The sequence below is a fragment of the Selaginella moellendorffii genome, unplaced genomic scaffold, assembly GCF_000143415.4.
Source record: "Selaginella moellendorffii unplaced genomic scaffold, v1.0 SELMOscaffold_47, whole genome shotgun sequence".
Classification (NCBI taxonomy): Eukaryota; Viridiplantae; Streptophyta; class Lycopodiopsida; order Selaginellales; family Selaginellaceae; genus Selaginella; species Selaginella moellendorffii.
In genome coordinates, this window is record NW_003314308.1 from 678,800 (window position 1) to 702,946 (window position 24,147).

At 48.5% G+C, this 24,147-nt stretch overlaps 8 protein-coding genes across 8 annotated transcripts; 6 read left to right on the forward strand and 2 right to left on the reverse strand.

The window, feature by feature from the left end:
- Positions 1 to 3,156: 3,156 nt before the first annotated feature.
- On the forward strand, positions 3,157 to 4,969 carry LOC9657957 (ribose-phosphate pyrophosphokinase 4). Its single transcript, XM_024686210.1, has 7 exons — positions 3,157 to 3,593; positions 3,658 to 3,973; positions 4,037 to 4,132; positions 4,183 to 4,251; positions 4,309 to 4,437; positions 4,495 to 4,594; positions 4,654 to 4,969. Exons 1-7 carry the CDS (start codon positions 3,238 to 3,240, stop codon positions 4,782 to 4,784), a joined length of 1,197 nt encoding a protein of 398 aa, XP_024541978.1. The 5' UTR covers positions 3,157 to 3,237; the 3' UTR covers positions 4,785 to 4,969.
- A 1,135-nt stretch (positions 4,970 to 6,104) lies between these two features.
- Positions 6,105 to 9,884, forward strand: LOC9657958 (vacuolar protein sorting-associated protein 53 A). The gene is made up of 23 exons (XM_024686169.1): positions 6,105 to 6,205; positions 6,269 to 6,363; positions 6,416 to 6,472; positions 6,525 to 6,675; positions 6,739 to 6,809; positions 6,862 to 6,986; positions 7,055 to 7,215; positions 7,265 to 7,406; positions 7,460 to 7,523; positions 7,575 to 7,751; positions 7,802 to 7,849; positions 7,899 to 8,015; positions 8,071 to 8,130; positions 8,186 to 8,263; positions 8,309 to 8,422; positions 8,480 to 8,545; positions 8,599 to 8,676; positions 8,723 to 8,856; positions 8,911 to 9,004; positions 9,064 to 9,141; positions 9,191 to 9,322; positions 9,386 to 9,481; positions 9,540 to 9,884. Exons 1-23 carry the CDS (start codon positions 6,136 to 6,138, stop codon positions 9,837 to 9,839), a joined length of 2,508 nt encoding a protein of 835 aa, XP_024541937.1. The 5' UTR covers positions 6,105 to 6,135; the 3' UTR covers positions 9,840 to 9,884.
- A 74-nt stretch (positions 9,885 to 9,958) lies between these two features.
- Positions 9,959 to 10,792, forward strand: LOC112350269. The gene is made up of 2 exons (XM_024686170.1): positions 9,959 to 10,034; positions 10,095 to 10,792. The coding sequence occupies exons 1-2, from the start codon at positions 9,975 to 9,977 to the stop codon at positions 10,704 to 10,706; spliced, it is 672 nt and encodes a 223-aa protein (XP_024541938.1). The 5' UTR covers positions 9,959 to 9,974; the 3' UTR covers positions 10,707 to 10,792.
- A 1,168-nt stretch (positions 10,793 to 11,960) lies between these two features.
- On the forward strand, positions 11,961 to 13,879 carry LOC9646983. Its single transcript, XM_002980997.2, has 5 exons — positions 11,961 to 12,161; positions 12,228 to 12,397; positions 12,636 to 12,904; positions 12,955 to 13,517; positions 13,574 to 13,879. The coding sequence occupies exons 1-5, from the start codon at positions 12,036 to 12,038 to the stop codon at positions 13,613 to 13,615; spliced, it is 1,170 nt and encodes a 389-aa protein (XP_002981043.2). The 5' UTR covers positions 11,961 to 12,035; the 3' UTR covers positions 13,616 to 13,879.
- Positions 13,880 to 13,989: 110 nt separating this feature from the next.
- Positions 13,990 to 15,758, forward strand: LOC9657960 (agamous-like MADS-box protein AGL3). Its single transcript, XM_002980998.2, has 11 exons — positions 13,990 to 14,249; positions 14,302 to 14,358; positions 14,407 to 14,484; positions 14,532 to 14,559; positions 14,626 to 14,687; positions 14,736 to 14,841; positions 14,891 to 14,929; positions 14,992 to 15,012; positions 15,056 to 15,147; positions 15,212 to 15,530; positions 15,587 to 15,758. The coding sequence occupies exons 1-11, from the start codon at positions 14,065 to 14,067 to the stop codon at positions 15,692 to 15,694; spliced, it is 1,095 nt and encodes a 364-aa protein (XP_002981044.1). The 5' UTR covers positions 13,990 to 14,064; the 3' UTR covers positions 15,695 to 15,758.
- On the reverse strand, positions 15,679 to 16,175 carry LOC9657961 (50S ribosomal protein L33). The gene is made up of 2 exons (XM_002981141.2): positions 16,045 to 16,175; positions 15,679 to 15,991 (listed from the first exon to the last, which is right to left on the reverse strand). The coding sequence occupies exons 1-2, from the start codon at positions 16,109 to 16,111 to the stop codon at positions 15,744 to 15,746; spliced, it is 315 nt and encodes a 104-aa protein (XP_002981187.2). The 5' UTR covers positions 16,112 to 16,175; the 3' UTR covers positions 15,679 to 15,743.
- A 59-nt stretch (positions 16,176 to 16,234) lies between these two features.
- LOC9646984 (pentatricopeptide repeat-containing protein At5g27110) lies at positions 16,235 to 19,864 on the forward strand. Its single transcript, XM_002980999.2, has one exon. The coding sequence runs from the start codon at positions 16,266 to 16,268 to the stop codon at positions 18,966 to 18,968; it is 2,703 nt and encodes a 900-aa protein (XP_002981045.2). The 5' UTR covers positions 16,235 to 16,265; the 3' UTR covers positions 18,969 to 19,864.
- Positions 19,002 to 19,948, reverse strand: LOC112350273. Its single transcript, XM_024686178.1, has 2 exons — positions 19,143 to 19,948; positions 19,002 to 19,080 (listed from the first exon to the last, which is right to left on the reverse strand). The coding sequence occupies exon 1, from the start codon at positions 19,935 to 19,937 to the stop codon at positions 19,155 to 19,157; it is 783 nt and encodes a 260-aa protein (XP_024541946.1). The 5' UTR covers positions 19,938 to 19,948; the 3' UTR covers positions 19,002 to 19,080; positions 19,143 to 19,154.
- Between the last annotated feature and the right edge of the window lie 4,199 nt (positions 19,949 to 24,147).

Below are 24,147 nucleotides of genomic sequence, written 5' to 3' on the forward strand. Positions count from 1 at the left end.
TCCGGTTTTGGCATATCCTGACTACACTCGACCTTTTATTTTGCGCGTGGATGCTTCTGACATTGGTCTTAGAGGTGTGTTGATGCAAGAGAGCTCAAGTGTGCCTGGTCAGCACCATCTTATTGCATACATAAGCTGTACATTACAATCAGTGGAGATGAACTACTCCACGACGGAGAATGAGTGTTTAGCAGCAGTCTCGGGTTTTGAGAAACTTCATGCATATCTACATGGTTCTCGGACGTTACTTGAAGGTGACTATGCTGCTGTTACTTCATTATTGAAGCGAAAGAACCTGGTTGGTCATACAGCTCGATGGGCTTTGAAGCTTCAGATATATGATTTCGATGTTGTTCATCGCCCAGGGAGTTCTATGGCTGATGCTGATGCCCTTTCTCGAGCTCCTCTTCCTTCTTCACTCACTTCTCATGTTTCTGACGAACCTGTTGTTCCAGCATCTGTGGATTTTCTAGATGAGGATTCTGTGCCGTCGGCGGTTGCTGTCCTTGACGTTCAATGTCCATAGGGCACAGAACAAGATCTACCTTCTTTTGATGAGGTTCGCGAGGCTCAAAAGATTGAGCCGTGGATTCGAAAGCTTCGAGATGGGTTTGAGAATCCTGCATCACTTGCTGATGACTTGCCTTTCCGGCATTTACATTCTCAATATCCCCTTGAAGATGGCCTTCTTTATTTTGTAGGGACGGATCTTGATGATCATTTATGGCTGGTGGTGCCTTCGGTGTTTATTCCGCGGTTTCTCCATGCCTACCATGATTCTCCTGTTCTAGGTGGGCATATGGGACACCGTCGTGTCACCGAGAAGCTGCGCAGATCTTTCTATTGGCCAGAGATGCGATGTGATATTATCCGGTATGTGCGTAGCTGCGTTTGGTGCCAAGCTCGTAATACTCCCCCTTGTGCTGCAGAAGGACGGTTGGAGTCAATTGCAGTTTCTCGTCCATTTGAGTTGGTAGCGTTTGATCTTATGGGACCTTTTCCACGATTGACTGCTGGCAATGAGTATGTTATTATTGCTTCTGACTACTTGACTCGTTGGGTGGAAGTTGGTGCTCTTGCTAGTGCCTCTGCAACTGTTGTTGGATACTTTCTCCTCAATCGAGTGGTGTTCCAGCATTTTTGTCCAAAGCGGATTCTTTCGGATAATGGTCTTGCATTTATGGCTGAGGTATTTCATGTTTTGACATCTCGGTTGGTGATACGCTACACTTTTACGAGTGCTTATCATCCACAATCAGATGGTCTGGTGGAACGGCTCGTTCGGACATTCAAAGGGATGATTGCGAAGTATGTGAACTTTCAGCATTCGGATTGGGATGGTTATTTGCCATCTCTTCGGTATGCCTATGTCACAGGGGTGCTGAGTTCTATTGGTGCTTCACCATATAAATTTTTATATGGTCATGATCCAATATTACCAACAGAGCTGGGTTTACCTTCGCGATTGCCACGAGCTCCTGATGCTAGGTCATGGGATCAATATTTGACAAACATTCTTCCACTTGTCCGAGCAGAGTCTGTTGAACACTTAGGCCGCGTACAAGTGGGACAACAACGGCACTACAATTCCCATCATCGTCCACCTGCGGAGTACAAAGTGGATGATTTGGTGTTAGTCCGTTTTCCCCATCTTACGGTATGTGGTTTATCTAAGGGGCTCCTTGCGCAGTGGAAAAGACCGTATCGGGTGTTGCAGCAAGTTGGACCACAAGTTTATGAGGTTTGGCATGACGTTCAGCAGGCCGATCCTCTAGAGATTGTGCATGTGCAGCAGTTAAAATGCTTCATACAAAGGGATCAGGAGCAGTTAATACCGTCTATAGATCCACCGATGCCTCCTCCTGACGTTCCTCCAGATCCCGGCCCATCTACAAGAGAACCCTAATGGCTTTCCATTATTCCGAGAGGAGGGGATGATGTGAGAGGCAAGTGTACGGCTACGATGCCGTATACTAATATTAGCGTAGTGGGATTTTGGTAGCCGTCGGATTGGTTTCAATCCGAACCACTCGCTCCTGTATATAAGCTAGGGTTTTTGGGCTAATTGATATGCACATTTCTGTATTCCCTTTCCATATTCCATGCACTCACAAAGTCAATGAATAATTATTGTTACTATTATTAATAAAATGAATAAAATTTGTATCATAATAAAATATTATATGACCTAAGTATTTTACTAACATTCAATAATTTAATATATTTGTGAATCTTAATTAACCTTAAATAATTAATTTTTTAAAGAGGTTAATTTTTTTAATTTAAAATAAGAATAATTTTCTACAAGTTGCATGTAACAATGCTTGATTTGCTTAATAGTAGTGTTATTCCTACTTATTAATCCAATTGATAAAATAAAAGTTTATAAATTACAAACACAAAATTCATCTTATTGCATATTAACCATTAGATCAATTAATCAAATAAAGTTTTGTTTGTAATTTATAAACACAAGATTAATCTTAGATAATAGAATAAAAAAGAATATACTAGAAATGGTTTAAGAAGGTTTATAAATTATAAATAAGAAATTAATCTAAATGAATAACAACTGTTAGATGGTAGAATATCCTAGAATATCCAAATATATTCTAAATATATTCACTACCATCCTAGTCCCCCTACAGGTTTACTTAAGCAAACAAAAAATATACTAGAAAGTGTTTAAGCAAGTTTATAAATTATAAACATGTGTATAAATTATAAATACAAGATTAATCTAAATGATTAATAACTGGCAGATCGTAAAATATCCTAGAATATTCAAATATATTCTAAATATATCCATTACCATCCCAGTCCTCTACAAGTTTGCTTAAGCAAACCAAAAACTGATAAATTTACTTATTTATTTTATTTTATCCAAAATAAATAGGGTTCAAATAATGTCAATGTTTTAAACTTTTAAGAAATTATTTAGTTGACAATTAAAAGCTTTTGAATTGGTTTGAACATTATATTAGAATATTCTATTATAGTTTAACTTAAGTAAATATGTGTAAGATAATAATATTAATGTTTTACATTTTTAAAAGATATTATGCATGAATGGTATGGTGTGTTTTTCTATCTGGAAGATTAGTTGTAAAGAGAACAGGGCTTTGCTTCAGGTGAAAATCCTGAAGTCCGCACGACTGGCTACACGGAGAAGTCCCATCATCTGAATTGTCACAGGGGACGAATATAAAGGACAGCTTATGATATCTCCCTAGCATTATGACATTACAATGGAAGAACCCTTCCTTTTGTGCTTCACGTGGGTTCTCGGGAGGATCGAGTACAGCGTCTCGATCGCTGGGGCTCCCCATTCGGATCGGCGGTAAGGCTAGGGTCTCTGAGATGGAGCGTGAAATTCCCGCGGCAGTGGCGGCGGGGGAGCCAGCGCTAGGGATGCACACACTGCCTATGGCGGCTGCCCTGGCGGCGTCTCCAGCGGCGGAGCTGGCGTGCAATCTCCTCGACAGGCCAAACCGCAAGGAGGTGAAGCTCTTCTATTGCAGCGAGTACGAGGATTTGGCACGGAGGATCGCCGCCGAGACGGATTCCATCGAGCTCAAATCCATCCGCTGGAAGTAAGTGGATTTCTTGCTTTGTTCTTTGAGCGATCGATGGATGGCTGTCTCTTTTTTCTTTCAGCACATTCGAGGATGGCTTTCCAAACTTGTTTGTGCCAAATGCTCATGGGATCCGTGGCCAGCACGTTGCATTCCTCGCATCTTTCAGCTCCCCTGCCGTGATCTTTGAGCAGCTCTCGGTGATCTACGCTCTTCCCAGGATGTTCATCGCCTCCTTCACGGTGGTGGTGCCGTTCTTCCCGACTGGAACGTCGGAGCGCATGGAAGACGAGGGTGACATTGCCACGGCCTTCACTCTCGCTCGGATCCTCTCCAACATTCCAATCTCGAGGGGTGGCCCGACAAGTCTCGTCATCTTTGACATCCACGCACTCCAGGTTTGCTTTCTCTTTTCCTTTCGATCTTTCTCCTAGCCTCGCTCACCCGGACTTGTAAAACAGGAGAGGTTCTACTTCGGTGACAGCGTTCTTCCCTGCTTCGAGAGTGGAATCCCGCTGCTCAAGCACCGCCTACACCAGCTTCCGGATTCCACAAATGTGAGACTTAAGTCGAGAGAGCTTGCAACGATGTAAAAAATCTCTTGCAGGTGACTATAGCTTTCCCCGACGAGGGAGCTTGGAAGCGCTTCAACAAGCAATTCGAGCACTTCCCCACGGTAAAGTTCGTGAGTTCGTCGAGTGATCTCTAACTGTGTTTCGATGGTGGATCACAGATAATCTGTACGAAAGTTAGAGATGGAAACAAAAGGATCGTTCGCTTGAAGGAAGGCGAGGCCGCTGGAAGGCACGTCGTCATTGTGGATGATTTGGTGCGCTCTGGAGGCACTCTCAAGGAATGCCAGGTTCGTGCATTGTAAGATTTCTTCATCGTTTCTTAGGCAGTATCTTTCGTCTTTCAGAAAGTACTACAAGCGAATGGAGCCACGAAAGTGAGTGCTTACGCCACGCACGGCGTCTTCCCTCAGCAAACCTGGGAGCGATTTCTTCACGCGGCAGGAGGTACGTAGAGACTCCATTCTTCTCTTCGTTACAGGAAACTTGACACGATAACATTTCAGAGAGCGAGAAAGAATTTTCGCACTTCTGGATCACAGACTCCTGCCCCGAGACCGTCAAGGAGGTAATTGGCAAACCACCCTTCGAAGTTCTCACACTGGCTGGTTCCATCGCTGCGGCACTCCACATATAAGTGGTCATTCTTCCATCTCCAATTTTCTTGCTCTTTCTTTGCTTGAGAGTTCATCCAGTTTTCTCTTCCACCTCCACTCTTCCTTTGCTTAAAAAACGCAGGATTTTTTTTTGCTCTTGCTCTAGCTTAAGTTCAATGAGGATTTGCTTGAGAAGTAAATGAAAACAGGCTGATTTTTCCGAATCTACTGATTTTTCTTTTTTGTTTTCTTACAAGCTGTGATGTGAAGTGGTAATATTTAGATCAAATTGAGTATTGAAAGAAATAGATGACGATCTTCAAAAGTTTTAAGACCTCCAAAACACAAGGTGATCAGATTGAGTTTTCCAGATGGCTGAAAGAACTAGAAGACGATCCACAAACTAGTAGCGCATTTTTCCCCAGCAAGACGCCCAAGAACACCATAACACACGCCGCAAAGCCGAGGAGTGGAAGAACAAATGTTAACACTGCTTGTTTTGCCTCATGAATGTTTTTAACTGTCACTTGTGGAGGGGGCTGGCCATGGGCCCTGAAAACGCTGCTCCCAGGAATCGAACTCGCATTTCCATCTGGCAGGCTTCGATGCCACGGTGGCGGTCCAACGTCACCACTGCTACAATTCGCGCAAACGCACGGGGACAAACCCTCGACGATAGAATCGACGGGAGGAGAAGATGGAGCTGCCAAGGAAGAGGATAGATTGAGAATGGGACACAAGCATTGCGCGCACAATCGATCAGGCGTGTGATCATGGTCGAAGAGTGCCGCGATGCGATCCAGAGTTAGATTGCTCGAGATCCGCAAGAATGCCGATTGAGCGCGCCCCGCCTCCATTCGATCCTTACACATGCACCACGAGGAGTGATTCCAGGGCCCCGGCCGGATCCAGCAGCTGCCATGGAGTGGAGAATCTCTAGGGCTTAGCGATGCTGGAGCACCTGCTAGAGGGGATGGAGCCGGCGATGGAGCTGAGGAGTGCTGCGATGGCGACGATGACGCGTTGTTGGAGGAGATTTCCGGGAGGCAGTGGCAGATTCGATTGTGGCGGAGCGGTAATCTCTGCGTGGAGCAAAGAGAATTGCTAGAATCTGGAGTGGCGATCGCGAGAACGCTGCGAGCAAAGAGGAGGCATCCGAGATGGAAGAGGAGGAGATCCATAGCCTGGTATCGAGTGACATTGATCGGTGAGGAAGAAAGGAGGAGAAATTCGCGACAAACGAGGACAGCCGCGGATAAAAAGAAGCCACTCGCTTGCCAGAGCTTTCCTAAATTTGCTCGCGCTGCTTGAAAGAGTATATGCCTCTCAACGGTAGAGAATATGCCAGCTAAGCTCTAGGGCACAGTCTCTGGTGGAGCTAGGGCGACGGCGATGGCGATGACGGCTCCCCAGGTGGAGAATGCGCCCATTCTCGACTTCATCAACAACGTCTTCCCGAACGGTAGGCAATGGCAATGCCGCTCGCTGCATAGATCGATCACTTGAGCTCTTGATTGAGCTGCAGAGGCGTCGCTGATCGCTGTGGAGCCGCTCATCCAGAAGCTGAGGAACAAAATTCGTCGCGGCGATGCCGAAATCCTTGCTGCTGTCCGGCAACAGGTTCGTTCTAGATCCAGTGGCTTGTCCTCGGATCTGAGTAATATCCACACAGAGCTCCTCAGGGACTAAAGCTAAAGAAGATCTTGCCGATGCCATGCGTGCTATCGAGGTATTTCTTCTGTCACTTCAGTCAGGAGCGAATTGTTTTGTTGATTTGCCAGGAATTGGCAAACAAAATCCGGGAGATCAAGTCCAAAGCGGAACAAAGCGAGGTGATGGTTCAAGAGCTATGCCGTGATATAAAGAAGCTCGACTTTGCAAAGAAGCACATCACAACAACTATCACTGCTCTACATCGTTTGTCAATGCTTGGTAAATTTTGTGGTTTTTCAATGGTTTTGGTTATCTTACGGTTTTGTTTTCCGTTCTTCGCAGTCTCGGCCGTGGAGCAACTTCAGGGAATGGCATCTAAGCGACAGTACAAAGAAGCCGCCGGACAGTTAGAGGTTTGTAATTATCAAGACGAAGTATTGAGCTGTGTGACCTTTTCTTCGCTAGGCTGTGAACCAGCTTTGTGGTCATTTTGAGGCATACAAGGATGTTCCTAAGATCAATGAGCTCAGAGGTACCTACAAGACCATTAAAGAGACTCTAAAGGCTCACGTTTTTAACGATTTTTCAAGGTGTGAAGTGATATGGCTTTTTTTTCAATTCAATTTAATGTTTAACATCTTTTGTATTTGTTTCGCAGCTTAGGCACTGCTGGTTTGAAAGAAGATGGAAACCTCATGCAACAGCTAGCCGATGCTTGCTTCGTTGTTGATGCTTTGGAGCGGACTGTCCGCGAGGAGCTCATCGTCAATATTTGCAGTAAAGAACTGACTGCCTATCAGCAAATTTTCCAAGGCACAGGTAAAACTTTCCAGAACAGGCATGCTGATTGGAATTCTACATTCTGTAGAGGTTGCAAAACTTGATAAGGTGGAACGCCGCTATGCTTGGATAAAACGACAGCTCCGTGCAAACGAAGATATCTGGCAGATCTTTCCTGCGCACTGGCGCGTCGCCTTTCTGCTTTGTATGCAGTTTTGTAAAGTAACTAGGTAAGGCAGGATTTCGTATGTTCGGTCTTGATGAACTCGGTCTCTGTATCCAGGGCACAATTACTAGAGATTTTGGATGGTTTGAAGGAACAACCAGATGTTCAAACTCTCCTTCAGGTAAAATGATATTGCAATAGCGACGGACACTTCATTTTGGCTATACAATAGGCACTGCAAAGGACCTTGGAGTTTGAGGAGGAGCTTGCTGAGCGCTTTGGAATGGGGAGCGACAAAGCTGAGGACCAGGATGAAGGTGAAGGTGACGAGCAGAGTGCTTCCGCTTTGCGGAGAAAATATGAGAAGCAACTGGCCGTAAAAGGTGGTCGATCAAGCCAAGTTTACCCTGTAAGTATCAAGTTTCATGTTCGAGCGAAGTGGTCTAAATCATTTGACAGGATGGCGAAGGAACAGAAAAAGAAAAAAGACCTGAATATTTGTCAGCGGTATGTAGCGAGTTCACTATCTTTAAGCACTCAAGTTTCTTTGTTACAGACAGCAGCTAATTTCAGCTTTCGTGGCATCATATCGTCATGCTTTGAGTCTCACCTAGGTCCTTATGTTGAATTAGAAGAAAAGAATCTGCTCGAGACTTTGGAAAAACTTGTGATGGTAAGTATCTATTTTTACTTCCTCGGCAGCTAGGAATTGACTGATACATGTGTAGGAGGAGAGCTGGGAGGCTGAAGAAGGTAGTCAAACTAACATTCTTACAAGCAGCACACAGGTTTGAAGGTTTTTTACATAGCTGTCCGGATATACTTAAGAAAACTTTTCTACAGGTTTTTCTCGTGATCAAGAAAAGTTTAAAACGCTGTGTAGCTCTTACAAAAAATCAAACGCTCTTCAGCTTATATAAGGTATCTCGATTAAAGAACTCTATCAGAAACTGAACGCTTTGGCAGGTCTTTCAACGAGTACTCAGGGCTTATGCTGGTAAATTGATTGGACGACTACCAAAGGTTGGAGCTGGCGCGGGACTTGTTGCCGTAGCGACAGGCATGGAAAGTCATTTACGGGTACACTATCTAACTCGTTTCTATTTTGATAATAATCAAGCCTTTCCAGTTTTACAGGTTTCGGACAAAGACGAAAGGGTCATATGCTATATTGTCAACACTGCAGAATATTGCCATGAAACTGTGAGTACTTAAAATCTTTAAAACTTGTAATCATGTTTTGTCTCTTGAATCAGGCTGGTCAATTAGGAGAAAACATTTCCAGAGTAATTGATTCTCAGTTCGCGGAAAGCATCGACTTGTCGGAAGAACAGGTATCTTTCCATTTGTGTTGGATTTCTTACGAGCTTGGCTATGAAGGATGAATTCTCCGGCGTGATTACCAAAGCGCTTTCATCCCTTGTGATGGGACTGGAAACGCGATTGGAAAACGAGCTGGCAGCTATGACAAGAGTGCCATGGGGGACGATTGAAGGTGTTGGCGATCAATCCGAGTAAGAGTATATCATCCTTAAAAACAGACTCGAGCTTTAGTATTTTTGTTACAGGTATGTTAATGGAATCAGCTCGATTCTGTCTAGTAGCATTCCAGTTATATCTGGTCTATTGTCTCCGTTGTACTTCCAGTTTTTTCTAGACAAGGTATGGTACTTCATTACCCATAGTACTTGTGATCTTATATACCTGTGTGGATATGACAGTTAGCAGCGTCCTTCGCTCCTCGATTTTATATGAATATATACAAATGCAAACGCATCACAGAAACTGGGGCTCAGCAGGTAAGTTTTCTTTTACCAAACTCTCGTGCTAACTTTGTTTCTCTTTTAGATGCTACTCGATACACAAGCGGTAAAAACAATTTTACTCGAAGTCCCTGCATTGGGAGGCCAGACAGCTGCTCCGGCAAGCTACACCAAGTATGTCACTCGTGAAATCGGCAAGGCGGAGGCTCTCTTGAAGGTAAGTAGCCAGGCGCAAAATTTCTTCTTCCGACTGAATCAATGACCACTTCTCGGGTGGCAGGTCATTTTGTCACCGATTGAATCCATCGCTGACACTTACCATGCTCTACTGCCTGAAGGCTCTGGTGCCGACTTCCAGCGTCTACTCGATCTCAAGGTTTGTGATGCTCTTTCTGTTATAGAGCTACATTCTCACGTACTCTTTGGAAATCCAGGGACTGAAGAAAAGTGACCAACAGCCACTGCTGGATTACTTCACCAAGCGTGGGATGGGAACTTTGCTGCCAGTTAGTCCGGCGTCGGGACCTTCATCGCCACTCACTCCAAGCGCTGCGAGCAGAGAAGCGATGATGGCTCGAGCAGCAGCGCTCGGACGAGGAGCGATGGCTCAATCTGCGGCCGCCGCGGCCGCAGTCTCTAGCACAGGACTGAGACGATTCTTCGCGCTGGCCGAGTCCGCGAAAGAAGGAGCTGCCAAACGAGAAGGAGCGTTTAGAAAGCTCTTCAACTCGTGAGACTAGACTGTAACCTTTCAAAGCGAATTTAACGGTGACGATGTACGTAACGGGTTTTGGACACCGACGGCTATCATGCAGCCACGTGGACGGTGGATGTTGCTTTAGAGCGCAACGTCTTTTTTTTATTAGGGCATGGCTATGACGGAGGAGGAGGAGCAGCGCAGCCGGAGGAGTCTCTTCAGCAGCGCCGAGGTAGCGTCCAATCCTTCTCCTGGTTCTCGCGATTCTACTCTCGCTCGTCTTGCCTCGCAGAAGCAATCTCAATCGCAGTCCGAGTCCTTGTTGGGGAAGCGGCCCGCGCCGATCTCTTCTCCGGCGCCGTGCTCCAAGCGCCAGCAAAAATCTCCCGTTCCCTATCGCTGTAGAGATCTTCCGCGACGACCCAGCGACGCTCCCCGGGCAACGAATGCCAAGCGCCCCGCCGCCACCACTTCCACCACTTCGAGAAAGCTCACGGATATCTATGGCGATCCGGCTTCCATTTTCACTTCTTCTATCTCTTCGCCTTCTTCCTCCACCGCCGTGCTTTCACAGGAAACAAGAGAAGATCACGAGGAGGAGGATCTCGATGCTGTGGCTGCGTCGCTGGAGGAATTCGTGAGGGAGAGGAGGGTAGAGCTGCGTGGCGAAGAAGAACAAGGGGGGGAGCTAGTGCTGCTACATCACGAAGAGCGACTAGAGTTTCACGAAGAACACCACGAGCAAGGTGAAGAACCGGGCTCTCCGCGAACTCCACCGGCGAGCTCCTCCACTCCCGCCGCTCCAGTCACTCCCATGGCGCCGCTAAAGCGCGGGAGAGCTATGGTGGCAAGACCACGTCCCCCTCCCAGCGCCGTCCACAGAAGGCTAAACTTTGACCATTGATTATACATAGAAAAATCTAAGAGTCATTATAATCGATGTTTGTGAGCATTAGTCCTCTGTGAATATCAATCTAACATCTTTCTTTCCATCCTCATCAAAGCAAATCAAAGAAAAGAGAGCGTGTTCTAAGCAGTAAGAGCCACATTGAGAGAATTTGGAGGCAAAGGAACCTCTTCCCAGCTCACAATCCTCTTCTCCATGTCCAAAGTACCCTCAAACACAATCGATTTGATGGGGCTGTAGTAGATCTCCACCAGCGCTTTGCTACCACGGACGCTAAACCCTCCAACCTCGCACACCAGGTCCGCCAGGATCTCCATCAAACTGGTACAAACTCCCGCGCAAGTAAACCTCCTGGTCACCTCGTCCGTCACGAAATCATACTCCTCGATCGCCCACAGCTCGATATCGAAGCAAAACCTGGTCGAGACATCGAACTGGCCGACGTCCTCCTTGAGCCAAGTGCCCAGATTCACGCTAGCCCAAAACTCCCCCGACACGTCGAGCAGATCATCCGGGTCGTCGTCCATCTCGCTCACCATCAGGGGCCGGCCATTGAAGAGGAAGAAGTTGTAACGCTCCTGGACTTGCAAGCCTCGCGTGGTGAGAAGCTCCCAAGTATCGGTGGCAATGTCGTAGACCTTGCTGGATCCCCAGGACTCCGGAACCACGAAGATCTTGCCGTTGAAGCCCGCGAACCAAACATACTCCTCGCCCATCAAGCCCGGCATGCTGGAAACGCTCCGCCATGCCGCCGGTTCTTCACGGCCGAGAGTGGCGAGATCAAAAACGTGAACTTGGTTGTCTCGCGAGAGCAAGAACACTCTCTTCATGTGGTATACCATCACGCTATCCGGTTGTGGAGGCTTTGGGAGTAGCCTCCACTCGGTGCCCCGCTTGGATTGATAGTAAACCTTGTCAACCTTTTTGCTCTCGCTGAAAGAGTGGCACACTATACCTGTGGCGTCGACTCCATCGCCAAGGTCAGCGTCATTGACCTCGCCGTTGACGCTGACTTGACCGGGGACTAGGTTGACGTACTCGAAAGCCATGTATGGTTGACTTAGGGCTGAATAAAGTTGACTTAGTGATTGACTTATATGCTTGAGAGGTTTCGTGTTCGATTCTGGGAATGGAGGTCTGGCGTTCGATTCCCTTGTGGGGCCGGGGGAATATTCACATTCTCAATCAGACCGTTGAGCCGTTTAAACATCTGGCCGTTTGATCTCCATGTGCAAAACCCTAAAGAATCGGTGTGGGGAATTTTTTCGATCTTCGGTCTCTCGCTCGCTCGCTCGCTCGCGCTTGGATTGGGAGCTGGGAATCGCGATGGCGGATGTGGAGAATCTCAATTGCGGCGATGTTCCGAGGCGCAAGAAGGGGTCGCCGGTGGGATGGTTCCCCAGGGGCAAGAAGGAGTCCTATCTGGAGCGCAAGATTCGACTGCTTCACCAGGTATTTGCTTTGATCGATGCTTTCATGGGCCGGTCGCGAGACGACTTGAGTTCGATGTGATTCCAGGAAGCGCAAGGGATGACAACCTCCCTCGATGAGACTCTACTAGGGAGCCGCCATCTCTCACGCATCGAGAAGGAGAAGCGATCGGCAGTAGCGGCTGCCCAGGAGGCTACCGAGACCCGGAAGAGCGCCCTCGTGGAAGCGTCGTGGTGCCGCATTCTCAAAGCTGCCCGGTATGTGAATTAGTTCGTTCTTCTAGCTACTTGTCAGCCAGGAATTTCCTTTCTTTCTCGAGTTCTTCCTCGTTCTTCGTTTTCATACAGCATTTTTCTCTAGAAAGCTTCTCTCTTTTCTCTTGTTTGAAGTCTGCTCGTTAGACGTATACCAGCATTCATTTAGAAACTCTTTCAGTGTTCATCGCTTCGGAACTTTGTGAGCGTGACCACCAATTGTTTGTTCTTTTGTGAGCAGTCTACCATTCATGTCGGCCGCACTGGAGCTTCAAAAGGCCGAGAAGAAAGCTGCCGAGGCCTTCAACAAGGCTGCTTTTCTGGGCGTTGTGCTGAGAACGAACAGCCAGAATCTGAGAGGTGAGGCGCCAGAGGCAAATGCCGGGACACCGTCGTCCAGGCACAAAGTCACAGCATCCCTTGACACCGCTTTCGAGGTTGACGAGGAAGTAGCAGCCGCTCTAAAGTGTGCCCTTGAGCAGATCGAGAGAACTTCCGAGCCTGCGACAGGTAAACGTCATCCATCCCTTCGATCTTCATATCTCACTTTCTCGTCTCAGAAGCCGGTGATCATTCTCTTGAGGCTGGTGACACCGACCATCTCAAAGACTCGGTTCGAGCTGATAGTAACGACGAGACGACGGCCAGTCCTCTAACATGCCTCATGCTCGACCGGGTGAGGAGCCTACAGCCGGAACAGCGTGCTTCTCTAGCCTCCATGGTCGCAAGCCGTGGCCTTAATGCACTCCTCAAGGAAGAGAGCTACGAGCAGGAACTTAACGCGAAGAATGGCAAGGCCGGGCTCGGCGATGTGCTGGTGAAGCATGTCTCGCGTCTAGAAGCCGAGAAGGCAGCTGCGGCGACGATGGTTGCAGCCAGACAGGATGAACCAGAGACCAGAGAGCCGCTAGCGGAGATGTCCAACGCCGCGGAGCTAGAGCCCGTGAAGAAGGCGTCGAGGCTGGAGATGGAGAAGCAATCGTTCGCAGCTCCAAGGCCGGGTAGCAGCAGCAGCAGCTCGCAGAGGCGGAAGCAAAGGGAGCAAGAGTCGGCCACTTCCTGGGGTGGCCTCGATTTCGGGAGCTCTTTGAAACGCCATGTATCCAAGCTCGAAGCCGAACAGGTGAGTGATTAGCTGATCTTTGTAAAGGTTTTCTCATGTCTATGGTTTTGGGCCAGGCTGCTTGGCGGCGCGCGGCTGAGGATGCAAGGAACAAATAAAAAAAGGAAGCGAAGTTTAAGCTGCCGAGAAAATGTTCTCTTCCCGCAACTTAGGAGGAAGAACTGCCCAAAAGATTCCAAGGCTGACTGTTTGTAAAACTCGCTGACAAAACTTCCACTTAACTGGGCAATAGTTACGGGGTAAAGTTGGTAAAGATAGGCATATGCTGTTTTGCCAGCTCATTCCGAAGTTGTGGGCCAGGTCTAAATTTATTAGTGGCCACGATCAATAGCACAGGTGTCCGCCTTGATTTCTGAGAAAAAGAATTATAAAAAGTCCGTGATATTATAGAAAACAAATTCGTTTTCTCCTTTTCTCTTTCAGTCTGAGATCTTCCTCTTTGTTCTGTAGCTCCACCATTTTGTTCCATCCAATCGATGATGTGTGAGATTTGGGCAAGGCTTTTGGTGATAAGGAATGAAGAATAGGAGCGTCTATCTAGCAGATTATGGGGAGGGTTAAGCTTGAGATTAAAAAGATTGAGAATGCTACAAACAGGCAGGTGACTTATTCCAAAAGGCGCACTGGCCTTGTCAAGAAGGCTTATGAACTATCAACATTATGTGATATTGATATTGCACTCATTATGTTCTCCCCCTCTGGAAAACTCACACAATATGCCACAGATATGAGGTATTTAATTTGTCTTTTTATTAATTAGCTCTGTATTTACATGAAGGTTCAGGGTGGAGGATGTAATTCTTCGATATGCTAATGTATCTGAAGCTGAGAGGAGCAAAAGGTATAAGATTTTGATTTGATTTTATTTTTTAAGAGGCTTTAATTTTAGAAAAATGGAGAATTGGGAGCAGCTTAGCAGAGCAATCAAGAAACTCAAGTCAGAGACTGATGGTTCTCAAATTTCCAGGTGATAAAAGTTTTTTTGAATTTTGATTTTTAATATAATTATTTCAGAAATACTATTGACTTTAATAATTTGGGAGTATAAATATTTATATATTTGTATTTATTATTGATAATTTAGTTTAATGATAGATTTTTTTTTCAGATGATTCAAGAGGAGATTGCAAGGCTGCAGCTTGAAAATGAACAACTAATTGAACGATTCAAGTATGTGACAAATTATTTTGGAATAATATTTTTAATTATAATTTTCAGGTTTTATCAGGGTGATACTCAAATTCTAGAACATTTAAGTTATGAGGATTTAGCTAAACTTGAAGAAGAATTAGCTACTACACTTCATCATATACGAATTCGAAAGGTTAGTATTATAATTATAATTTAAGCTACTCAAATATAATCAAATACAGCATAATATGGACGTGGAGTTTTGTATGAGGCAAAAACAGGTATATTTTAATTTTTATCTAATAATTTTTTATATGTATAAAAATCATATTTAATATTACAGACTGAACATTTCCTCCCTCAGGTAATAATAAATTTATATTAACTATTCTAATTTTGATTTTCAGCAAGTTTACCACCTTCCACTTCATGCATCAGGAATAAATTCGTTTCCATCCCATTGGTCAGATAGAGACCCTCAAATTATCAAATTCTTGACGTAAGTATTCATTTTAATTTATGAGAGTTTATAGTAAAATCTGATAGTTTAATTATTATGGCAGTGAAGAAACATCAGTGGAAGGATCATCAACAGATACATTATATTTTGAACAACAGAACAACATACCCTATCAAACTACCCAGCTCAACTTATTTGGAACTCATGGTTTGAGTTTTGACAATGCCAATGGACGTGGACATTGTTACATAGGTGACAATAAGAATCCTATTATCTACATAAGTCACAATCCAAATACAAATTTGGAGCACTCCATGGAGCAGCCTCATGGAGATGAGCAACACCAGCGAGAGATAAGCTTGAATTGGAACTTGGCCTCGCATCCTAACAATCAAATGCCTGATTTATATTCATCCTCCCAGGTACTTTTTTCTTCTCAAAATTCTAACTCTTTTTGTTTTGCTTTGAAACATCACAGGGGATGAATGACGCTGAGGATGAGAGTACAGAGTCTCGTCTGGGAGAAGACGATGAGCCTGAGGACAAAGACGATTTGGACAATGTGTTTCATAGCGATGAATCTTGACTGAAAGAAGGGGAAAGAAATTCAGCAAGTTTGTGATAAATTGAAGTTCTTATTTCTTGTTCGACTTTGGTTTGTTGATAGTAGCCTCGCGGAATGGAACACGTTTGCCGGCTCGAGGATCAAACTTGACGAGCTCGAGCTTCTGTGGCGAATTGCGAGGATTCTTTGTCGAGACGAAGAAGAAACCAGTGTCAGCAGTGGAGATGAGGCGAATTAGCACGCGGCCAGTCTTGGACTTCCCACCCTTTGCCATGGCCACAATGGTACCACGAGAATGGAGCTTCCTCTCCAAAACTCCTATTCGAACAAAGCAAAACTACTCATTCCAATGCGAGCGATGTGATTTTCACCTGGGAACGAATGGGCTCCAAGTTTGTTGCCCAAGAAGCTCGTCGCCATGCTTGAAGAGATGGCCATGGTTGAACAGATAGGGGTTTGTAAGGCCCAAGTGGTTTGATACTCAGAGAATATACCCCAACTCTTGGTTCCACCCATTGGAAGTCCTGTTCTTTTGACATGATCACACTGTGGCATTCTTGTGTTCTTCTCGATTCCTCGAGAAACTTAGTTCATGGTGGCTGGGAGGACTTCTTCTTCCGGCATTCCATACTGGCCCGTGGACACCGTCCTGAGCATCCAGCTACTGACCCAATTCGTGGATCGGCTGGAGCGGCGATGCAGCAATCGAGCAGCGGAGGAGTCCGTCTACGCCAGGCTGATGCGAGCGTGCGGGATCTCGGGAGCCCTCGAACAGGGACGTCGAGTCCACGGTCACGTCCAGCGCCACGCTGACGATCGATCGCTCTTCTTCGGCAACAGGCTGGTAAACATGTACAGGCGATGCAGCAGCCTGGACGAGGCGAGAAAGGTCTTCGATCGGATGCGCGAGAGGGATGTTGTTTCGTGGACCGCGATGATCTCAGCATATGCCCAGACCGGGCATCAGCGACAGGCACTCGATCTCTTCACCGAGATGGCGGGCAGCTCTCTCGACCCAAACCGCGTCACCTTTCTCGCTTTGCTCGAAGCCTGCGACTCGCCCGAGTTCCTGGAAGATGGAAAGCAGATCCACGCTCGGGTCTCGGCGCTCCAGCTGCTGGAATCCGACGTTCCGGTGGCAAATGCGGTGATGGGGATGTACAGGAAGTGCGAGAGAGCAGATCTAGCGATGGCAGTATTTAGCGAAATGCGTGAGAGGGATTTGATTTCCTGGAACAACGCTATTGCAGCAAATGCCGAGTCGGGGGATTACACGTTTACGTTGGCGCTGCTCAAGAGCATGCAGCTGGAAGGAATGGCGCCGGACAAGGTGACCTTTGTGAGCGCGCTCAATGCTTGTATTGGATCGCGCTCGCTAAGCAATGGGCGATTGATCCACGCGCTGGTGCTGGAGCGAGGCATGGAGGGCGATGTAGTGCTGGGCACCGCGCTGGTGACGATGTATGGGCGATGCGGGTGCCTGGAGAGCGCGCGAGAGATCTTCCACCGCATGCCCGAGAGGAACGTCGTGTCATGGAACGCGATGGTGGCGTCGTGCACGTTAAACGCCCACTTTGCCGAGGCGATCGAGCTCTTCAAGAGGATGGTGGCGGTGGCGATGGTGGAGCCGACGCGAGTGAGCTTCATCACCGTCCTCAACGCGGTCACGACCCCGGAGGCGCTGGCGGAGGGGCGGAGGATCCACGCGATGATCCAAGAGCGCCAGCTTCTTTCCCAGATCGAGGTGGCCAACGCGCTAGTGACGATGTATGGCCGGTGTGGCGGCGTTGGAGACGCCGAGAGAGTCTTCTCCGCGATGGAGAGGCGAGACCTCGTGTCCTGGAACGCGATGATCTCGGCCTATGCCCAGTCAGGCCTCGCTCGCGAGGTGGTGAATCTCTTCCATAGAATGCGAGCCGAGCGTGTTCCTCCCGATCGCATCACCTTCCTCATGGCTCTGGACGCCTGCGCCGAGATACGCGATCTGGATTCCGGAAGAACAGTCCACCACCTTAGCGTCGAGAGTGGATTTGGATCGTGCATCTCCGTCGCGAACGCCACCATGCATCTCTACTCGAGCTGTTCTTCTTCCTCGAGTTCTTCTTCGTCGCTCATGGAGGTGGTGGCCGGGATCTTCGAGAGCATGGCCGCCCGCGACGTGATCTCCTGGAACACGATGATCACTGGCTACGTCCAGGCCGGCGATTCATTCTCGGCTCTCTCCATCTTCAAGCGCATGCTCCTCGAGGGGATCCGCGGGAACCAGGTGACTTTCATGTCCCTCCTCAGCGTCTGTGACTCGCGAGCTTTTCTTCGACAGGGAGAGACAATCCACCGCCGCGTCATCAATCAAACGCCGGAGCTCTCCTCGGATCCCATCGTCGCCGCGGCCATCGTCAACATGTATGGCAAATGCGGCGAGCTCGACACTGCTCGCCATCTCTTCGAGGATACGAGCCACCGGAACTTGGCGTCGTGGAACTCGATGATCTCGGCCTACGCTCTCCACGGACGAGCCGAGCAGGCGTTTGATCTCTCGGAGCGGATGCGCAGGGAGGGAGTTCTTCCGGACCGAGTGACTTTCATCACGCTGCTCAATGCCTGCGTCGCCGGAGGAGCTGTCCGCCATGGAAAGATGATCCACGCCCGGATCATCGACAGTGGGCTGGAGAAGGACACGGTGGTGGCGAACGCGCTCGTCAACTTCTACTCCAAGTGTGGGAACTTGGACACCGCCACCTCGCTGTTTGGAGCTCTGGATTACCGCGACGTCGTGTCCTGGAACGGGATCATCGCTGGCTTTGCACACAACGGCCACGCTCGCGAGGCTCTCAAGTCGATGTGGCTGATGCAGCAGGACGGCGTGAGGCCGGACGCCATAACTTTCCTCACCATCCTCTCCGCCAGCAGCCATGCCGGCTTCCTCCGCCAAGGTGGTGACGACTTTGTGTCCATGGCCGTGGATCACGAGCTGGAGCGAGGCGTCGAGCACTACGGCTGCATGATCGACTTGCTGGGACGAGCCGGGAGGATTGGCGATGCCGAATACTTTGTGAGCGCGATGCGGGACGAGGACAAGGAGGTGTCGTGGATGACGCTGCTGTCGGCATGTGAGGTGCACGGGGACGAGGAGCGGGCCAAAAGAGTTGCCGGGAGCATTGTGGAGATGAATCCGCAGCACTCGAGCGCCTATGTGGCTCTCTCCAACTTGTACGCGACTTGTGGTGACGGGAGCTTTCGCTTCAAGAGGCCCAGGCTCAAGAAAAGCTTGCTCGCTAAGTCGAGTTCTGGATAACTTACTTCGATCTAGGAGTAGACACACAGTGAAAACATGACAAAGGAAATGTAAATTACGATTGCTTTCCTGATAACAAAGACGCTGACATATGCTCGACATATCCTATATCCTGGAATGAAGAGAAGGATTGTCAGTATGATCTCGAGCAAAAAGATATAGTAGACTTCCTACCTCCTGAGTCAGCTACATGAGAGATGCCACTTTTGGACGTAGACTCTTTGCAAGGTCTTCGAAGCTCCTCGAGAGCTGGATCTCGTCAATGCTCACTTGAAACATGCCGTCGCCAGCATCAGCCATGTCGGTGAGAAGTTTCTTCGCGGAATTGGTCGGATCGGTCGCAAACATGATGGTGTGAAAGATGAGACTCTGTTCCAGCTTCTTGAGTTGGTTCACGCAGTGCACGGGATCCAAACCTCCATAGTTGTCACCATCGCTCAGAAACACCACTGCGGGACTCTTGCCGGCCACTGCTGGATCACTGACCGAGCGAACTAGAATCTCTTCAACGCGAGCAATCCCGGACGAGTAAACAGTTCCCCCGGCGTCTTCAAAAGTGAGAAGCTTGTCCACCTGAGGCTCGGACATGTGCTCCCGCTCCATCGCGATCTGTCCGTGGTCGTCAAAGAGAACCACTGACATTACGTCTTGAAGGTTGGCGGCTATGCGGGTCCGAATGAAACGAACCATGGCCTCGAAGACGCAGCCGAGACGGTTCTCCGGGAACTTGACCATCTTCGGTTTAATGTCCGGCGATCCCATGGATCCTGATCGATCCACCACAAAAATGACATGGCTGGACACGTCTTTGGAGTGGTTGCACGCAAACTTGTGTCCGTCTTCAGTCACGTAGCCTGTATAAGAGATTTCTTTGGGCACTGGATCGTGCCACAGCTTCTCAATGCAATACGATTTTCCTGCAGCCTGGAAAGTACTGCCACCTGCAAAGAAAAAAAAAAAGAGAGTCATGCGAACTAAGAGCTTCGAAACGTAGATTACCTGAGCTGCTACCGCTGCCGTTGTGTTCTATAGATTGGCAGCAGTGGCCGCAGAGAGCAAACTGCCTCTGGTCGTCTTCCGAGCAGGGATCCTTAAATTTCATATTCTTCCAGTACGTTGCATGTGTGAGCTCGTCTTTTGGAGTGTCGAAGTCTGGACCATATCTCACAGTCGCGTGACGAGCTCCTTCCAAAAATTTTACCTTGCCGCAGACACCGTCGTCCTTCTGGTCCTTCTCGCAAACAGCCAGGTGGATATGTCCACGGCCTCTAGCTTTGCAGTGCATCATGCACATCTCAGCCGCACCAGACTCTCCCCACTCGTACTTCCGCCCCTCGATCTCGACTTCCTCACTTTCGGCTACGAAAGTTTGCTGCGTCATGTTGCCGTGAGTTGTATCGTGAAGTCCTGGATGATCGATTGGCAAGTGGCAAAAGTAGCCACACCCCTGGCATTTCGACTCGCAGAAGTGGACGGCATCCGGATTGACGGTGTGCAAATGCTGGCCTGGATGCTCCAGCTCAAAAGGTGGTATCGGAATGCAGCACAGCTTCTTCTTCCCATTCTGCTCGGAGACGTAGTCGTACTCAAAGGTCGAGCGCTTTCCCTGGAATGTGCGACTCTTCTTTAGAACTTCAGTGAGAACCACGCAGTTACCCTTGCATTCACAGTCGTTCGGACACTGGTGCTCGTTCCCGCAGAGATGGACTCTAGCCTTGAGCGAGTGGAAGTGGTCCTCCATAGCACATTTCCTGTTGCACCCGTCCATGGTACACTCGCTGACGCACATCTTCTCGTGGCAGGTATGAGTGTGGTCGATCACCGCCAGAGGATAAACGCAGGTATTTCTACACCCCGGAAGCGAGCAGTCCTCCTTGCACATATGCTGCTTCGAGTTGCAAGTGTGTTCGCCATGGTGTGCGATTTTGAGAGTGCAAGCCTTGTTGCAGTTGGACGACTTCTCCCAGAGGTGGCACGTCTCTCCACAGGTGTGGCTCTTGAGCTTGCAGTCGTGCAGACCTTCGTGACCAGCCTTGTCCACGCAGCGCTCCATACTCGAAGCCTCCTCCTTGCAAAACGAGCAGTACTCCTTGCAGCGATGGCTACCTTTGCAGCTGTGATGACCCGGATGTGCCTTCTCCAAGATGCAACGAAGAAAGCACTGCCCACACTTGCAGCTACACAGCGCCAGTTTGTCTTTCACATCCGCCACTGCCGCTGTAACTTCCAGAAGCAGCTTCTGGACATCACCGTCCGATGAGAAGTCACGGGTGTTGGCTTTGATCCAGTTAGCCACTCGAGTCTTGCGTCTCTCTGCTAGAGATCCCAGGAAATTCTCCAAGGACGCGTGCCATTCTTCGTCGCTACATAGACTCTCTTCGCGGGGCACCACCTTCTCAAACTCCGGTATCAGCTTCTCCAAAACTGTGTTGGCGACGTCCATTTCTTCGTATCCGGCAAGCTGAAGACGTGTGTCGAGAACGTCGAACGTGTGACCACTCACGAGAATTGGCTCGTCTTCAAACTTGTCCTCCGAATCAAAGTCGACCAGCTCTCTTTTCTCGTCGCCTGCGAGACATCCCAGAGCTATGGCTGTCCTCAAGTGCTTCCTCAGCATACTGACTTTGAAGCCGATCCTTTTGGTGTCGATAGGAGACCAGTCCTTGGAACAGATCTGTGCTATCACCAGCTTCAAATCTCTCAGGAAACTCTTCCCAGTCTGGTGCACCGCATCAAGCCCTTCGACAGTCGCAGCGATCTGCGATATGCTCTCGTGGAATTCCTTCCGGTTGAAAGGTGGCATGGCTGAAATCTCCACAAGACCCCCGTACATTCTCGTCAGGAAGTTGTCTTTGGACTTGTTGCAAATGTAGAGGATCTTCGAGTAGAACTCTTCGCGAAGATCGTCAACATCAGCTGCATCTACGTCTTTGATGGCCATGTAAAACAGTCCTTTGAAGAGCTTGTCATCGTCTTTCACCAAGCTCACACCGTTTTGGAACCGTTCGAACACGGCCTCCGTTTCCTTGTCAAGGTGGAAATCCTGGACCAGAAAAACCAACATTTTAGTAACATTGCATTAGCAAACAAATGCAAACTGACCTTCTTGTTGAACAAAGTTATGTTGCTGATGGCAGCATTCAGGATGGCCAGCAACATATCCTCCTGCTCACTTCGCTCGAAGCTTCCAAGTCCTTCGAAATCCAGAATAATAAACATGCAGTCCTCACTGGCCCGGCAAGTCATCCACACGCCATCCGTGCAGCGTCCACCGGCAACGTCAAGGACCGAGCCACTCAGGTGATTCAAGAGGTACGACTTTCCACTGCTCTGCTTCCCCATCGAGGAGATAACTTTCACAGGCCCCGTCCAGCTTTCGAGAAGAGCATCGTAAACGCTGAACTGAATGATGCCTGCAAGCTGGATAGCGTCTCCATAGCTCACGTCTGCTGCCATCTCCAGTCCATCGATCAGAGGCCTCAAGTTGTTGTTTTGAGCTCGAGCGATCTGCACCGGAACGAGAGACATCAACTGACGCAGAAACTCGCTCATGTTCCTGTCCTCTGGCTGCACCAGCATTCCTGAGTCGCTGAAGAACTGCAGATCGAAGAGGATCCTCAGGCCCGAGAAATCCTTGCCCTTGTCCTTCTCCAGCTGCTGGACGATTCTTTCCGCATGGCTGGTGAGCTTTCTTCTTGCTAACATCGGGTCGCCTCTCAAGACGTCTACCACCAAAGAAAACCGGAGAATCCTCGAAGAATTAATGAGCGGAGGACTCACTGCATATTTGTCGAAGACATGGTAGATGTAGTCGAGCTCGTGACACATCGATTCCTCACTTTCTGCTGGTGCCACTTCTGCCTTGGTAAAAGAGTCCCTGACGAGCTGACAGCTTTGGGAGGACACCGTTACTTTCAGACACAGCGACCGCACCACATTCATATCCTCTCCATCACTGATTAGCATCTGCATCTGCGTCCCAAAATTCGCCACTGCAAGCTGGAAGTTACTCCCATTCTTGACTGCTACTCCCAAGTCCACTGCTTTCATGCGTTCCAAACCGTCATCGAGTCTGTAAATTTCAGCTGAAAGTGCCGCTCCAACTTCCGACGGGCCACCACACACTGCGACCAGGCAGAGGCCATCCGCTGTCAAGCAAGGCCTCAGGAACGAAGTTGGAAGCTGGATGACTCGCGGCTTCATCATTCCTGGTTGTACCGCTTCAAAAACCCGGACACAGAAGTCCTCGTCCGCCACTAAGAGCTCCTCTCTGCCGGGTATGAACTCCATCCAGGTGATGTTCCTGCTGCCACTGTAGTTGCTGAGTAGAATCGTGACCCCGTTCCACATCAGCTCGCGGAACGACTCGTCAAACCGGTATACTTTGATCATTGCTCCCGAGACGTCGTATAGAGCGATGAACCTCAAGACCTCGTCATAAGCAACAAGATCCACGCCCCTGCTAAAAGTCTTGACGCGCATCTTTGAGCTTGGAACGCTCAAGTGTGCTCCCAAACTCGGGCATAAGTATATGCTCAGCTGCGAATTCTGGAGTCCTCTGACGAAAACGAGCACCTGTCCAGACTTCAGGAAGACGACTTTAGACAGTCCAAACTCGCTAGCTTCCAAGTCCACCACGTCACACCTTTGAGAGCACTTGAGGGTGATAAAGTGCTCGCGGTTTTGCATCTGAACTTCCAGATCTTTCTTTGTAGGCAGCAACTCGACAGCTTTCCAGGAGACACGCTCATTTTGAGTGATTTCTCTTCTGAAACGAATCTGGACCCGGTCGCTGTAAGCCTCTGAAACGCAAGTGTCCAACAAGACTTTCGGACGTGTGTCGTTGGGATCCCACAGTTTCGCTCGAAACTCTGCTACGCATTCGGACTTCTTGGACTTGATAGCTTGCTTCAGTTGCTCCCGTTTCTCCGTCAACTCAGAAGTGGCCGTTGACTTCAAAAAGCCAAAGAGAACTTCCTCGGAGCCTTCAAAGATACTGCTGAAGAACTTCATCCGACCAGTTCTGTAGACCTCAGCACACCAAGGAAGTATCTTGTCTTCTGCCTCCAAAACAAATGGTCCAGCTGAAGCCCGTATTTCTTGCCACCTTTCCTCGCATAACCTCGCATTGGACGCATACTGGAACTGGTTCTTATCCGCAAGCACGCAATGGAAAAGA

What these genes read in the sequence shown, in the direction of transcription:
- LOC9657961 (XM_002981141.2), bottom strand. Translation starts at nt 16,111, where the DNA reads ATGGCCATCTCTTCAAGCATGGCGACGAGCTTCTTGGGCAACAAACTT. An exon ending in TGGAGCCCATTCGTTCCCAG is followed by an intron (nt 15,992 to 16,044) that starts GTGAAAATCACA and finishes TTGTTCGAATAG; the next exon opens with GAGTTTTGGAGAGGAAGCTC.
- LOC9646984 (XM_002980999.2), top strand. Translation starts at nt 16,266, where the DNA reads ATGGTGGCTGGGAGGACTTCTTCTTCCGGCATTCCATACTGGCCCGTG.
- LOC112350273 (XM_024686178.1), bottom strand. Translation starts at nt 19,937, where the DNA reads ATGACTCTCTTTTTTTTTTTCTTTGCAGGTGGCAGTACTTTCCAGGCT.
- LOC9657958 (XM_024686169.1), top strand. Translation starts at nt 6,136, where the DNA reads ATGGCGATGACGGCTCCCCAGGTGGAGAATGCGCCCATTCTCGACTTC. An exon ending in CAGTTTTGTAAAGTAACTAG is followed by an intron (nt 7,407 to 7,459) that starts GTAAGGCAGGAT and finishes CTCTGTATCCAG; the next exon opens with GGCACAATTACTAGAGATTT. An exon ending in GATCAAGCCAAGTTTACCCT is followed by an intron (nt 7,752 to 7,801) that starts GTAAGTATCAAG and finishes ATCATTTGACAG; the next exon opens with GATGGCGAAGGAACAGAAAA.
- LOC9657960 (XM_002980998.2), top strand. Translation starts at nt 14,065, where the DNA reads ATGGGGAGGGTTAAGCTTGAGATTAAAAAGATTGAGAATGCTACAAAC. An exon ending in TTTGTATGAGGCAAAAACAG is followed by an intron (nt 14,930 to 14,991) that starts GTATATTTTAAT and finishes TTAATATTACAG; the next exon opens with ACTGAACATTTCCTCCCTCA. An exon ending in CAAATTATCAAATTCTTGAC is followed by an intron (nt 15,148 to 15,211) that starts GTAAGTATTCAT and finishes TTATTATGGCAG; the next exon opens with TGAAGAAACATCAGTGGAAG.
- LOC112350269 (XM_024686170.1), top strand. Translation starts at nt 9,975, where the DNA reads ATGGCTATGACGGAGGAGGAGGAGCAGCGCAGCCGGAGGAGTCTCTTC. An exon ending in GTCTCTTCAGCAGCGCCGAG is followed by an intron (nt 10,035 to 10,094) that starts GTAGCGTCCAAT and finishes CTTGCCTCGCAG; the next exon opens with AAGCAATCTCAATCGCAGTC.
- LOC9646983 (XM_002980997.2), top strand. Translation starts at nt 12,036, where the DNA reads ATGGCGGATGTGGAGAATCTCAATTGCGGCGATGTTCCGAGGCGCAAG. An exon ending in AGATTCGACTGCTTCACCAG is followed by an intron (nt 12,162 to 12,227) that starts GTATTTGCTTTG and finishes ATGTGATTCCAG; the next exon opens with GAAGCGCAAGGGATGACAAC. An exon ending in AACTTCCGAGCCTGCGACAG is followed by an intron (nt 12,905 to 12,954) that starts GTAAACGTCATC and finishes TTCTCGTCTCAG; the next exon opens with AAGCCGGTGATCATTCTCTT.
- LOC9657957 (XM_024686210.1), top strand. Translation starts at nt 3,238, where the DNA reads ATGACATTACAATGGAAGAACCCTTCCTTTTGTGCTTCACGTGGGTTC. An exon ending in AATTCGAGCACTTCCCCACG is followed by an intron (nt 4,252 to 4,308) that starts GTAAAGTTCGTG and finishes GGTGGATCACAG; the next exon opens with ATAATCTGTACGAAAGTTAG. An exon ending in GCACTCTCAAGGAATGCCAG is followed by an intron (nt 4,438 to 4,494) that starts GTTCGTGCATTG and finishes TTCGTCTTTCAG; the next exon opens with AAAGTACTACAAGCGAATGG.